The sequence below is a fragment of the Stegastes partitus genome, unplaced genomic scaffold (assembly GCF_000690725.1).
Source record: "Stegastes partitus isolate 25-593 unplaced genomic scaffold, Stegastes_partitus-1.0.2 Scaffold141, whole genome shotgun sequence".
In the NCBI taxonomy this organism is placed as follows: Eukaryota; Metazoa; Chordata; class Actinopteri; family Pomacentridae; genus Stegastes; species Stegastes partitus.
The window spans coordinates 100,207-115,100 of record NW_007577872.1 but is presented as its reverse complement, the minus strand read 5'-3'; the positions used below and the strand labels follow the sequence as shown (position 1 = coordinate 115,100).

Sequence of the window (14,894 nt, the reverse complement as noted above, 5' to 3'; positions counted from 1 at the left end):
ACAACACACTGACGGAAAGTTAAAACCTTCTTCTTGCTCTGCTGCCTCTCTAAACTCAGTCTCTTCTCTCTGCAGGTTCTCGGCGTCCATTTAAACAAATGGACTCTGGATCGGCGACTGGGCTTGGCCTGCCTCATCGTCTACGCCATCTTCCTGTGCTTCTCCATCCTCATCGAGTTCAACGTCTTCATCTTCGTCAACCTGCCCATGTGCCGAGACATCCACTGACCTCCCTCCTCCTCATCCTCCTCCTCTTCTTCCTCTTCTTCTTCTTCTTCTTCAGACGGAGGAAACCTCACCTGGCTTCCAGATTCTTGGCGCCTTGGAACCAAGTCCTACTTTTATTTTTTAGAGAAATAGAGCTCTGTATGATTTATCTTTGGTGCAATACGAACGAGAAAGAGAGAGAGAAAAGGGGACGTTGGAGGCTTTTTGGGAGTTTTTTTTTTTTTGTTCGGGACTAGAGGCGCAAAAAAAGAGAAAGTCCCAGCAGCAGATGGTTGCTGCCAATCGAACCCACGGGTTGGCTGGAGTNGTTTTCAGCTCCATTCTTAGTAAGTGTTGTTGTGGCAATAATCTAAGAATTCTGGACGGTGTACTCTTATTTAAACGTCAATATTTACATATTCTTGACGCAAATTGTCATCATTTTTCAAATCTTGCAGAACTGCTATGATTTATCATTTATTATCCTGTAACTTTTAGGATTTTGGTGAAATATCCCCATTTTAAGCTTATATTTAGTCAAAATGTCTGACGGAACCCATTGCTCAAGATTAGCTAAAGGAAAGTTGGAAACCTCAAGTAATCTGTCCATCTTGGGAGTTTCTGGCTCTGATAAATGGTGTAATTTTGGTGATTTTGAAAAGATAACACGTTCTTTAAAACCTGCCAGCAGGTGTTGGGGTTCAAACAAATACAAATGGACCCAACATGGAGCCTTGAGGAACCCCACAAGTAACCTTCCATAAAAATAATGTCTTTAATTATCTACACTATAACATGACTTTGATGTTTGATATTATAGTTTTTCTTTCCTGCCGCTGAAGTTTGCATCTTAGGATTCTTCCTGTTTTTACAGTTTTGGGCAGATAAATGGTACAACACATCTTTCAAACCTCATTTTAAGGCCATTTAGGACCCTGACGGTGTAACTTTTCTAAAAGATACCGTTCTGCATCTTTGTCCACAGATCCATCTGAACAGCAGAGGACTCATATTCTCTGTTGGACTTTTACTCGCCTCAGTATTCTTCACAGTAAGTGACGATTTCTCACTGTCGCAGTGATTCAGCCGCCAAAGCATCAAACGTGTGTCACAGTTTAGAAACCAGCTGCAGGGATGTAGCTATATCGAGTTGAAGTATGAAAAATGGCACCACCAAGCTCTGGTTCCCAACATGAGGGTCGAGACCTGCTCAGAAGATGAATCTGAGATGATGAATGAGTTCCTTTATTCTTCTTTTTTTTGTCTTCAAGCCAAAAAATGTGGGAGTCATGAGTCAGTCCCCAAATAAGCTGAATGGAGGCTCTTTAAATTCCATACAGTTCAGTTTAATTACAGATTTTAAACAGAGAAACCCAAAAAATCCAAAAGTTCCTTGGGATTCCCTTCAAGCAGAGTTCTTGCCGACACTCAGAAGGACGCCAAAAAACTTCCTCTTCACCAGAAAGACAAAAAAACCCCCCAAAAAACAGCAGAACCAGGCTCATGGAGGTGGATGTTTGCCTCGACTGGTGGGGGCGAGAATAGCAGGATAGGAGAACAGACCAACTACATCAGAGAATAATGAACATTTTAAAGATCAGTGAGGCCTGAAACTTCACATCAGACACCTGCAGAGTGGACAAAACACAAACCAGCTCTCTGTCAGTGTGGAATTTTGAAGTTTTGCCCAAAAAGAAGCAAGTTTATTACAAATTTTAAACAAAGAAACCCAACAAATGCAAAGTTCCTTTTGACTTCCCTTTGAGGAAGGCATGAAAAATCTCTCCTTTACTGGAAGGGACACAGAATAAACTTCCAGCAGAACCGGGCTCAGAGAGATCTGCCTGGACTGGTCGGGGTGAGGATAGCAGATGGAGAGCAGACAAACATAAACGAACAATGAAGAGATCGATGAGGTCAGAAACTGAAACTAAGACACCTGCAGAGAGAACCAAACCCAAACTAACTAGTTTTTAGCTTTTTATCTGCACAAAAACCAGCGATAACACAACACACTGACGGAAAGTTAAAACCTTCTTCTTGCTCTGCTGCATCTCTAAACTCAGTCTCTTCTCTCTGCAGGTTCTCGGCGTCCATTTAAACAAATGGACTCTGGATCGGCGACTGGGCTTGGCCTGCCTCATCGTCTACGCCATCTTCCTGTGCTTCTCCATCCTCATCGAGTTCAACGTCTTCATCTTCGTCAACCTGCCCATGTGCCGAGACATCCACTGACCTCCCTCCTCCTCATCCTCCTCCTCTTCTTCCTCTTCTTCTTCTTCTTCAGACGGAGGAAACCTCACCTGGCTTCCAGATTCTTGGCGCCTTGGAACCAAGTCCTACTTTTATTTTTTAGAGAAATAGAGCTCTGTATGATTTATCTTTGGTGCAATACGAACGAGAAAGAGAGAGAGAAAAGGGGACGTTGGAGGCTTTTTGGGAGTTTTTTTTTTTTTGTTCGGGACTAGAGGCGCAAAAAAAGAGAAAGTCCCAGCAGCAGATGGTTGCTGCCAATCGAACCCACGGGTTGGCTGGAGTGAACTGAATCCACACCGACGGCTGCTGTTGGCGAACACGCTGCTACTGACCGAGGCGAAGGGAAGACGGGAATCAGCGATTTTCAGCTGGATTGTTTGCTACTCTTTGTACAAGTTTGGATATAAGCACACGATTTAAGGTATTTTTAAGCAAAAAAAAAGAAAAAAAAAAAAAAAAAAAAAAGGCTTTCTCTGTATATATTTGAGGATTATAGAATATTAGCTGATATATGGGATTCTCTTATGCACAACTGGATCGGTGGAGCCGAAACCATCCGACGACGATATTTTACTCGCTTCGACACGTCTCATGCAGCATGCTGTTCTCGCCACAGCGCTAGCTTTGCACTGACAGAGATATTTAACACTATTCACGTAGAGTCTGTTCTTGTTTTTTGTTTTTTTTTCTTTCATATCCGAGTAGATGTGGGCTTTACTTTTCTTTAACCAACAAAAGAAAGGGATCTACCTGGAACTGACATCCAGCACTGTCACTTTATGGATTAGAGATGTAATTCTTTGTATTGTTCTACCTGCGACGCGTCTACAGGTACATTAAACACGTAACTACTGAAGTTAAGGTTCCCTCTAGACGGTAGACCTCTTGTATTATACCAGAAGAGTTAGTTTTTAGCTGAGTATAGCGTTGTTATTTCTTAAAGCCAAAAGTATTTTTAGTATAGAAGTTGTAGATTTAAGAGTCGAGTGTGTGTGAGTGTGTGTGTGTGTGTGTGTGTGTGTGCGTGTGTGTGTGTGTGCGAGTGTGTGTTACAATCTGGAGGGGAACCAAGGAAACCACTGTCACTGGGAAGACATAATCATGATTTATTTATGAATTAATTTATTCAAAGATCATGTCTAAGCACCAGTTTCAGCCCTTTGGATCGTGTACAGTGTGTTGGGCGGCTCGGAGTTGTACGATGTACTGTACCTAATATATAATCTAAGTACTGGAAACTGACTTGATGTTGTTTATATTTAAGAATAGAACTTTATAATTTATAAGTTTTGTATAGTTTGGAATGATATTGCGACATTTGTACGTTAGTTCAAGCGCGGCAGATTTTTTGGGAAAAGAGGACGTTGAGCTGCGAGGAGGATGCGGTTTTTACAGCCCTTCACTGGCCCTAAACCAGAACCCAACAGGCTCTGAACCAGGTTCCCAAAGCATCAGGAGGCTCTGGGTCCAGAGCCTCTGTTTGAAACGACCACTGACAGCTTCTGTTAGTTAAATGAACCACCGCTAAGAGACACAGAGCAAAGAGATGCAAAACGGCTTAAAACAACTAAAAACAACTATACAGACTCAAAATGGCTCAAACCAACATCTAACAGATACAAAACAACCACAAAGGCACTTATAATGGCTTAAAACAACTTAAAAAGACTGAGTGATTTAAAAAAGCTTCATGAAGATTCAAAATAAATTCTCAAACCAACTTGTAAAAGTGACAAAACGACCACAAAGACACCTAAAATGGCTCAAAGCGACATCAAAGAGATTCAGAATTCCTCAAAACAGCTATAGAGAGATTAAAAATGGCTCATAGCAGCTTAAAATAGACCCCGAACAAATACAGAGAGACCTACAATGATTTAGAACAGCTTCAAGGACCTTTATAATAACTTAAAACAGCTAAAAAGAGACATAAAATGACTCTAGACTTCTAAAAAGAGACTGAAAATGACTCAAAACAGCCTCAAGAATTTTCAAAATAACTTCATAAAGAGTCCGAATGAGGCTTTAAAGAGACTTAAAACAGCTACAAAAAGACTCATAACAGCTGAAACGAGACTCAAAATGGCTCAAACCAACATCGAAAAGACACAAAACAACCTCAAAGATGTTTATAATGGCTCACAACAAGCTCAAAGAGATTCATGACAAGTACAAAGAGACTTACAATGATTTAAAACAGCTTCATGGAGATTAAAAATGTCTCAAACCAACTTCTAAAAGTGACAAAACAACCACAATGACACCTAAAATGGCTCAAAGCGACATCAAAGAGATTCAAAATTCCTCAAAACAGCTATAGAGAGATTAAAAATGGCTCATAGCAGCTTAAAATAGACCCCAAACAGCTACAGTTAACCTCAAACAACTACAGAGAGACTTAGAATGATTTGAAACAACTTCAAGGACCTTTATAATGACTTAAAACAGCTAAAAAGAGACATAAAATGACTCAAGGCTTCTAAAAAGAGACTTAAAAACAGCTTAAAGTACACTAAACTCCATAGAAAATCGAAATAGTCAAAAACAGCTGCCTTCAAATGACTGAAAACAGCCTCAAGAAAATTCAAAATAACTTCAATAAGAGTCCAAATGGGGCTTTGAGGAGACTTAAAACCGCTACAAAAAGTCTCATAACAGCTGAAATGAGACTCAAAATGATAACGGCTCAAAACAAGCTCAAGACAACCACAAAGAGACTCAGAATGATTTAAAACAGCTTCGTGGAGATTCAAAATGTCTCAAACCAACTTCTAAAAGTGACAAAACGACCACAACGACACCTGAAATGGCTCAAAGAGATTTAAAATTGCTAAAAACAACTACAGAGAGACAGAATGATTTAAAACAGCTTCGTGGAGATTCAAAATTCCTCAAAAATGGCTCATAGCTGCTAAAAGTCGACCCAAAATGACCATGATTAGCCTCAAACAACTACACAGAGACTAACAATGATCTAAAACAGCTTCAAGGACCTTTAAAACGACTGAAAACAACTAAAAGAGATAAAAACACACATCTAAGGAGACTTAAAATCACTACAAAGAGACTCAAAATGACTCCAAACAGCAAAGAACTGGACTCTTAATGAGTCAAACTTGCCGCCAGTAGACTCAAAATCACCACACATGAATAGAGACTAAAAAAAAACTACAAAGGGACTTAAAACGACGTTAAACGATGACAAATAGACCCACAAAGTGAACACAAAACAAGTCCAGATGCTTAAAATCACCCCGAAAACATCCCAAATGACCATAAACTGACTCGAGGAGATTTAAAACAACCAGAGAGAGACGTGAACCAATGGATGAGCTGCAAAGTCGGCACAAGGAGGCACAAAGTGACCACAAAAGTGTAAGAAAGTCAACAGAAGGACTCTTTTAAAAGCCTGAAAATCACCTCAGAGACAAACAGACAAAAGATTCACGTTTGTTTTTGCTCCCGTTGAGTCTGAATTACTTGAATTAGTGACGAAATCCAGATTTAAGATTCGATTTCAGGAAAAAAAGGAAGCGAGCCGTTCCTGGTTTTGTCCTGTCAGCTCTGATTCAGCTCCAGTGAAGTGAAAGTGGAAGAAATTGTGATTTAATGCGCCGCGATGCTCCTCCTGCAGCCACCGGGGGGCGCCGCCGAGCTGCACGGCTGGTCTGGGTGTATTGTTAGAGACTTTAGAGAAGCGTACTGGTCGGTCTGCATGCCTCTTTCATAACTCTGATTATTTTGTGTGTAATTTTAATGCATTTCCGGGATCAAAAAGGCACTGTCTTGATTTTATCTATTGTTTTTTTTTTGCTGTACATATCAGGAGGGCAAAACGCTACTCTGGCCCTCCGACGAGCAGTTATATATTTACAGTATTTAGAATGTAGGACGGTTAGTTTTCAGATTATTGTTGTCGTTTTAATGCTCATGTCTGTTGAATTGTCTGTAAATCCTCATTCTTGTTGATGAGGACCTCTGGGCGGAAGTCGGCCTTGTTCCGGTGGTCTTCTTGCAATAAACTGATTTACATGCACGTTTGACGTCTGTTGTTGTGTTTATTATCACAGCAGACGTCTGGAGGCAGGTTTCTGCTCTCATTAGTCAGAAAAAGAAGCCGTTTTAATCGATAAAATGTTCCATAAATCAGGTTGTAAACGACACACGAACAGGCCGTTGTGTAAAATAAAGTACAGAATTAAATGAAACTGGAGCGTTTGGCGACGCTGAAGTGAAGATTTCTGGCTCTGGAACGACTCAAACAAATAAAACTTACATGTGTTTTTATAAGTTATATGCATTTCCAGTTGGAATCGTCACAAAACCTCCTGAAACGTCCTGTTTGTTTATGCAAATGTGGTGTTATTTAGTTTAAAAAATCAGTCGTTTGCATAAATGCTCAACAGACAAAGTGTAGTAACATAAAAACATTTATTATTATTATTATTGTTATTGTTGTTGTTTTCCACTAATCTGAAAAAAAAAAACCTTATTAATGAGCAAGACCTCAAAGTCTCCACTAGAGCATGAAGACAGAGCCTTCAGTGTCGTCTGGTTAATTAATCATCTAAAGACACTCCAGTAATTACATTTATTGTGATCAGAAACAACAATGATCGATAATCAATCATGAGGATTGAACGACTGAAGCTCTGAAGCATGTTTTCCAGCAGAAATAACAAAAGTAAACAAGAAATTCTTGAGCCAAAATTGCTCAAAAATAAAAAAAAAATGACACGAGAATAAATAGAAAAACAATAAGATGTGAGGACAACACGTTACTAAAAATAACAATGAGCTAAAATAACAGTAGAACATAAAAATGAGAAGTAATACCGTCAATAGTTCTGAGATAATGCAGTAAAATTACACATGAAGATTAAATATTTAATCAGCAGCAACAGTTTATGAGTCAATGTGACTTCATATATGAATTATTATTATTATTATTATTATTATTATTATTATTATTAGTTTGGTGACTCATCCTGCAGGTCGGGACCCTGTTTTGCCTTAGTATTTTTTATTTATTTATTTATTTTTAACTTTATTTAGTTTCATTAATTGATTTTAAAGTTTCACATCATCTCAACTCATTTTGCCTTAAACGTGCAAAATCAATAAATCAGATCTGATTTAAGGTTGATGGATTATTTCACCGTCAGCATCAGTTTTCTGCTCTGATTTCAGGTTTTCTCTACTTTTAGTGAAGCATCGTCCTCAGATTTTACTGCTTTTCTGCTTCATCTAGTCTCATGTAATTCTGCTTTAAAAAAAAAAATAAAAAATTAAATATCTGACAGAATTTATTTAAACATTTCATTTAGCTCGTGTTTATTTCATTCTTTTAGCAAAAATAATTCAAAATAGCTCATAAATATGAATATAATCCAGTTTTCCTATTTTTTAAACATCTATTTGTGTCTGTTTAATCTCATTTAATGCATCTGTTCTTTATTTATCCACCAAATAATCAGATTTTAACGCGTTTGTTGTTATTTTTGCTCATATTTATTACAGCAGCTGTAAACTTTAAGCGCAATAAAACTCGTTTTCTTGAGCCTGAAAGTTGCTTTTAGCTCCAAAGCGCAGATTTAAAGTCAGATTTGTTCTAATTAAACCTGATTGTGAGGCTTTAATTTACATTCAGCCTCTCAGCCAATCAGACGCAGGCCTCCCACTTCCGCCCTCCTCCTCCTGCTGCTGCTCCAGACCCGGACCGAGCCGCTCCAGACCCGGACCAAGCCGCTCCAGAGACGAGCCACGAAGCGTCCGAACCGAGCCGACACACATCACTCATCATGCAGCAGCGAACCGGAGACCCGGTTCGGCGACTCTGAGGTGAGGCTGTTTGACTTTCTGCTGTTTTTGTCGTCGCGTGTTTGAGGCTGATGCGGGTTCGGTGGTGTCGCTCCGCGGTTCGGTGGAAGTTCGGCTGAGCAGCAGAGCTCGAGTTCAGGAGAAAAAACATGAGAAAAGCCTCGAGAAAGATGCAGAACAGAAGGTTTTAGGAGCAGATGGAAAAGTTTGACGCTCAAAAGCTGCAGAAACAGAAAATATTCGACGTGGAAGAGTTTGAATGTGGAGATCAGGAGCAGTTTGGACCTGAGTTCTGTTCGTCTGTTTGAAAATAAGCACGAAAATTATCCCAGATTATGTGATTCTATGGCTTGTGTTCATCATTTACCAAAGCAGGAACCAAAAAAATGGCAGATATTTGTCAAATAATTCATGTTTCTGCTGATTTAAATCCAGTAAAAAGTTCTTTATGTGTTTATATCAAACACTGTAAAAAGAGCAAAGTGGAAATAAACATACGTATATAAAAATGCTGATTGTTAAACATTTTATTTCTGTTGTTTTAAAACAGTCAGCGTGTAAATTAATTTTTTTTTTCCTTCCTGTGATTTTAAATGAAAAACTAAAAATCTATGATATTTTAAAATTAACTTTTTTTTTTAAATCCTTTATTTATTTTTTATTTTTAACTGATAACATTCTTAAATAATAATAATTCCTGATTTAAAAACAGTGAAAAATAATTTAAAAAATAAAATTAAAGTCTAATTTTATGGTTAAATATTTATTTTTTTAAATTTCCGTTAACATGCACATTAAGGCTTTTTTTTCCTCCTGTGATTTTACCAGATATTAAATAGAATTTATCAAAAACAAACAAACTAAGAAATGTCAGTGAGTTGCTGAAGTAAAGAAGTGTTGTTTTCCCGGTGTGCTGCTGTTTGTTCACACGACTGTGATGTTGTCGGTTTTTCTGCCTCCAGGCTGCAGACGTCCGACTGAACTCTTGATCTCGTCACAGCAGCATTTTTAAAGCGTCTCAGTCAGGCGGCTGCTTGTCTCAAATAGTTTCAGCTTCAAGTGAGGCAAAAAACAACAACAAAAAAAATCAAGTCGCTGTAGATTCTCAGTCGTCAACACTGTTAAAAAAATAAAAGAAAAAAAATAAAAGAAAATCTGGCAACAGGGTGCCTGAAAAAATACACAAAAAATAAAGATAAAAACCTGTAAAAACAAAAAAAATAATAATAATAATAATAATAATTGTAAAATAAATGCTAATAATTAAAATACAAATGAAAAAGTAAAAAAAAAAAAAAAGTGAAAATAGCAGGAGATATCTGTAAAATAATCAGATTTTTTCATTGATTTGTATAAATGAATTTTATCTACATGCATTGTTAAAGAACTGTTTTTTGTAAAAATAAATAAATACAAATTTTAAAAATGATGATATTTTATACGTTATTATGTGTAATTTAACAAAAAAAAGGAAAATTCTGTAAAAAATAAATAAATAATAATCTGAAATTTTTTTGCTGATTTAAGTCATGTAAAAAGAAATTAATGTTTTATTGTTTTTTTTCAGAGTTTTTGACAGTCATTATGCGTAAATTTTATAAAATGGGTAAAATCTGTAAAAATGAAAAAAAATTACACTAAAATATATTTTTTTAAATCGTTAAAAACAAACTTTTTGTTTTTTTATGGTAAATTTAAGCTGTTTAGTGAAAAGCAAAAGTTTATTTTCCTTCCAGGACACAAAGCTTCCAGTAAACACGTGCTCGGCTGTAAATGTCCCGTTTGTTTACTTGCTTTGTAGTTTCAGATCAGTTTTAGTGATTTTGTAAAAATGAGCAGGACGTGGAGGAGAAAGTAGAAAAACCTCTTTGGATCCTCTGGTTGACTCCAAGAATCTTCATCTGCTTCTAAACATGTTTTTATTTGAACCTTAAACACTGAACTCTGGGTCAAAATGCATCATTTTACATGAAACTAGGAGTGAGTGACGGCTGTTCAGTGACGCTGATGTTGTTGAGAATCTTCCTGACGATTTGAGACAGAGAACGATCAGTAAATGCTGCTGCTGAGGTTTGAAATCAGCTCCTGAACACCTCCACGGCGCTCCTCTTCCTCCTGAAACCACTGTCGTTCGGCCTCGTTTCTTCGTCGTCCTGCTGCGACACGCTCCGGCTTCTCCCGTCGAGCGCTTTATGATGTTTCAGGACAATACAAAAAGGGGCCAATTTCCCAATTTAAGCTTCTTTGGAATCTGCTAAAGCGATTAGCTGCAGGATTTTTTTGGCTCAGAGACTCGTGGTTACGTCCTGCTTTGGGGAAATGAATCAGCGCGAAGGTATTTGGGTGAAAAACAACTCGCAGCTCGTCACAGTCGGGCTACGGAGCTGATTAGCGCTTGATTGAGGTCGCGGGGGTCGACGTGATCTGTGGAGTTTCTGGCCGAGGCTCAGTGTTGAAGACGTGGTTCTGGGTTCTGGGTTCTGGGTTCTGGGTGGCTGTGGGGGATGTTAACACTGGACGCCGTGTTCAGCTGCTGCAGCTCTGCTTCTTCTGCACGCATGACTGCAGATTATGTGTGTGAGCGCTCATTCAGACGTTAGGATTCATGAAAGTCCTCCTGACCGGGCGACACGTCCTGCAAATGTAGAAAATAACACATCTGCTGTGGGGCTTGTTGTGGGTCTGGTGCGGCGCTTTGATCTGCACGGAGACGCAAACAGCAGTATAACAGGATGACTGTGGTTGAGTTCAATCGTTGGGTCGCTATGGCTCATGCTAACGCTCCACCTACATCATAGAAACTGTCATTCTGGACAAATTCGGATTCATTTTGGACTAGAAATGTAAATATATATAAATAAGCTGTTAACCCTCAGAGGTCTTGGCCTGTTTTTGCATATTTTTGGTTTTGTCTTTATATACCAGTCGTGCATTTCCCTCCTCGGCCTTCAGTGGCGTCCTGCCTGAATCAAACCGCCTCCTAACACCGTCATGATGACGCCACGGCTACATCAGTATTCTGCAGAAAGGCAGCATATCAGGACGTTACATCGCAGACACGTATCTCATGTAGTGAGAATGAACGCCATCACTAAAGCCAGAAACCAGTTAAAACAATTCAACGAGTCTCCATTAACACACACATCCCATCAGGGTTCACCACCGTATTTCCCTGTCTTGGCCCACTACGCCGTCTTGGCCCGCTACGCCGTCTTGGCCCGCTACGCCGTCTTGGCCCGCTACGCCATCTTTACAGCTGCATGTTTGGAAAATTTTACATATGTTTACAGTAAAACGTCCAAATTTTCCTAAGAAACTCGATTCTCTTCGGTCACCTTCAACGCTAACGCTGCTATTCATTAGAAGCGAAGACGCTAACGCTGAATGCAGAAAGTGGGGTCTATCCAGTCGTGTTTCTGCCATAAGTTTGAATTCGCTGTAGGGCTGAGAATGTCTTAACTTAAAAAAACAAAACAAAACTAATACTTTTATGATAAAATTTTAGCCTATGGGTGAGGGTGGTGCCTCAGGGTTAGGGTGAGGATTAGGGACGTTAATATTTTTGTTCAGTTGATTTAACGGTTGTTAATTAACTGATAACACAAAAAAGAAGAAGGTCATGCACGTCACAAAACGTATTGTGGATGAGCTGCAGTACCTGGTTCCTCCATCAGGTGGAGCCTCTCACCGTTTATTACTGCAGCAACCACAGGAAGTTCATGTGGGCAAGCAGAGAGCATTGTGGGAGTTTAGCTAGCACCATGGAGAAGTGTTCTGTGATGCTGCATGCCTACCGACCAAATCTGCTCCGGCTGCTACATTTCTGTGTTTACTGTCAGTCAGACGGAAAATTTACAATCTATTTTTTTGGTGAGCTGCAGAGAGCTTCTGTTCATACAGCCTTTAGTCTGACTCTTCGTTTCCCCGAGTCTCTACAACTGAGGTAGAACATAGACAACAAAGAACAAACTCCACGTCTTATGTTGTCCAGAGCTGCAGGAACCAAACTACTCACTGCTCTGCTGCAGGTTCTCCTGGAGTCAATTAGCTCCTAATGTGATTAGACTAAAATGTATTTAGAAATATGCGCCGTGTCGGAAATTATGGGCTGTTTAACAACGCTCACAGCTGTCGGGAGGCGTTTCCAGATCCTCGCCATCTCCTCCAGCCACGTGGATGTCCGAATATTTGCCATAAAAACCCGTTTTCCAAGTTTCCGACTGATCCAAACAGAGCGGGTGGCCAGAAACAACATCTGTCAGCGCTTTCAGGATCAGCTGTTTGTATATATTGATTGGTTTCGGTTGTTCTCAAAACAATCAAGTCAGATGGGGTGGATGCTTTGGCACCTGGTGACGCTGATTCAGCATCTCACCGAGTTCAGATCGGGCTGCACAGGACGTGGACACGTTCAGAAAAAAGGAAAAAAAACGGGTCTTTTTGCCTGTTTGTGTACCGTCGTTTTAAAAGTAGTGCAAAAATAAATCCGCTTTAGAGTCGCTCGATGGCAGAGTTGGACATCCGTTTATGCTAAGCTAAAGCCCTGTTCAGACATGGGTGAACGTAGCATTGCTGCTTCGACATCTGTCATCCAGATATTACACCAATAAACCAAAGGCTAAATCTAAATGGCTCATAAGATTTGGTGACAAACTGTGACAGTGTGACCTGCCGTTAGATCCTGATCCATCCCGTCTCCGTGTTTTTACTCTTTGAGATGTTTCTGTGGATCTGTCTGATGCTGCAGGTGTTCAGTTAACTCAGAGGAAAGACTCCTGAACATCTGGAGGCAACAAACTGACCTGAAGCTGCTGTTACCCTCAAGTTTTAATTTTATTGATATTTCAGTTTGTAATAGATGTGAAATTGTAGCAAGAAGAAAATGAGACCTTTTTCTGGTGATAATCACAGAAAAAAGTATAAATTTCTATGTTAACAGTAAGAGAAAAAAAAAAAACAGGCCAAAACTGGAATTAAAAAATGCCCACATCAAAAAATCTGCATTTTTATATTTTGTTCTTTCACAATGTTTGACCATAAAATTGCACTCTTTTTTTTTTTACCGTTTAAATCAGCAAATCATATTTTACTTTTTAAAATGTATTTAATTTGCCAATAAATTACAGACAATATTTAGAGACATCACAGAAAAATGCTAAATTTACTGCTGTAAAAACAAGAAAAAACAAAACTTATCTTCTTCTTTTGTAATTTGTTTTAGTGGATTCAAAGCCGACATTATTTGAAAGAAACAAAATTAAAGATTTAAAAATGGTGAATAATTTTTAAACTGTTATTTTACAAATTTTTCTTGTTTTCTTAAATTAGAAATAATATCTGGTAAAATCACGGGTGTTAATTTACAGTATTTTATTTTATTTTTTTGCACCAACAGTAATTTCTTTTTCTTACCCTAAAGTGACGCTGGAGGGGAAAACATCATTATTTTATGATTTATTCAGTTTTATTTTTCTCCATTTTTATTTGTTTATTTATTTATTTTTAACCACATTTTCTCCTTTTTTGAGATTTTTTTTACAGTAATTTTGTTGTACTTATATTTTCCCAAACAGTAATTCAGGGGGAAATATCATTATTTACAGATTTATTTGGTTTTGTTTTCACCGTTTTTGGAGTATTTTTTGCCATTTTTTCATTAGTTCCCGCCTCCATCTGCTTCATCTGCTCTAACAAAAAGTCAGCATCCACCTTCCTGCTGCTCGTTTCAAGGGGAGGAAACAGTCTTTCAGGCTTCTGTGACCTTTTAGTGTGGAAACGTGTTGCTGGGCGTCGCTGGAGTCCGACTCGGTTTCTACCCGTAACTCGGCTCCGATTAACGGCTGCTTCGGCTTCTTTCGCGAGACTCGAGCTGCGATTAGCGGTCGGGCTGCTGCTCCGCTCGCTGTTTGACTGACACGACGCCTCATGGAACAAATTAAAGTCAATCTCAACCTTCTGTCACGTCTTTTTTTTAACAAACACAACTCGGGCCAGCGGGTTCAGCTGCACTCGCCGAGAACCGCTGACCCAAATTCTGCTCCGCGGCTCAGAACACACATTTCTCCTACCGCAGCCGAGACTGTGTTTTTTGAAGATCTGAGTGGGATTGAAGGTGACTCGCTGTGTTCTGCCGTCATCTGGTTGTTCCTCGGGGCGACCACGCCGCTCTCTGGGGGATTCTTATCGGCGGTGGGTTTGTGCAGCTGCCTCCTCGTCACACCGTCCTCACAGTTTAAATGACACCAGTTTAAAGTTTTGTTTTTGTTTTTTTACAAAACGGAACCGGCTTCACAGAGAAGAGAGAAAATCTGAACTTTATATGAACTCTGACAACAAGGAGAGTAATAATCAGAAGAAATTCAGATGATAGTCACACTCAACCTAATAGTATAACAAACATAACCTGTGTGTGGCACTTTGCTTGAGAAAAATACTGAAAATATCAGGAAAAAAGGTCAAATTAAACCGTTTCAGTGGATGTGCATGAATAAAAACACACAAATTCACCAGTAGGCTTAAATATCTTTTAGAAAGCACCAAAATTAAACAGTTTTTTCAGCCCATGAAACTGTGACAACAGGGAAAAAAGTCTGATTTTCACCTTTTCAACG

General features: G+C 39.0%; 2 protein-coding genes across 2 annotated transcripts in view; both read left to right on the top strand.

Moving 5' to 3' along the window:
- Nucleotides 1-2,442, top strand: part of LOC103355268 (sodium/potassium/calcium exchanger 3) — a 20,830-nt gene extending 18,388 nt beyond the window's left edge. The window contains exons 13-14 of the mRNA XM_008278995.1: nucleotides 1,193-1,258; nucleotides 2,290-2,442. Coding sequence (XP_008277217.1) covers nucleotides 1,193-1,258; nucleotides 2,290-2,442 — 219 coding nt within the window. The remainder of the gene's footprint in view (nucleotides 1-1,192; nucleotides 1,259-2,289) is intronic.
- A 5,771-nt stretch (nucleotides 2,443-8,213) lies between these two features.
- Nucleotides 8,214-14,894, top strand: part of LOC103355267 (ras and Rab interactor 2) — a 69,116-nt gene continuing 62,435 nt past the window's right edge. Inside the window, exon 1 of the mRNA XM_008278992.1 lies at nucleotides 8,214-8,304. The gene's annotated coding sequence lies outside the window, so the exon portion shown is untranslated. The remainder of the gene's footprint in view (nucleotides 8,305-14,894) is intronic.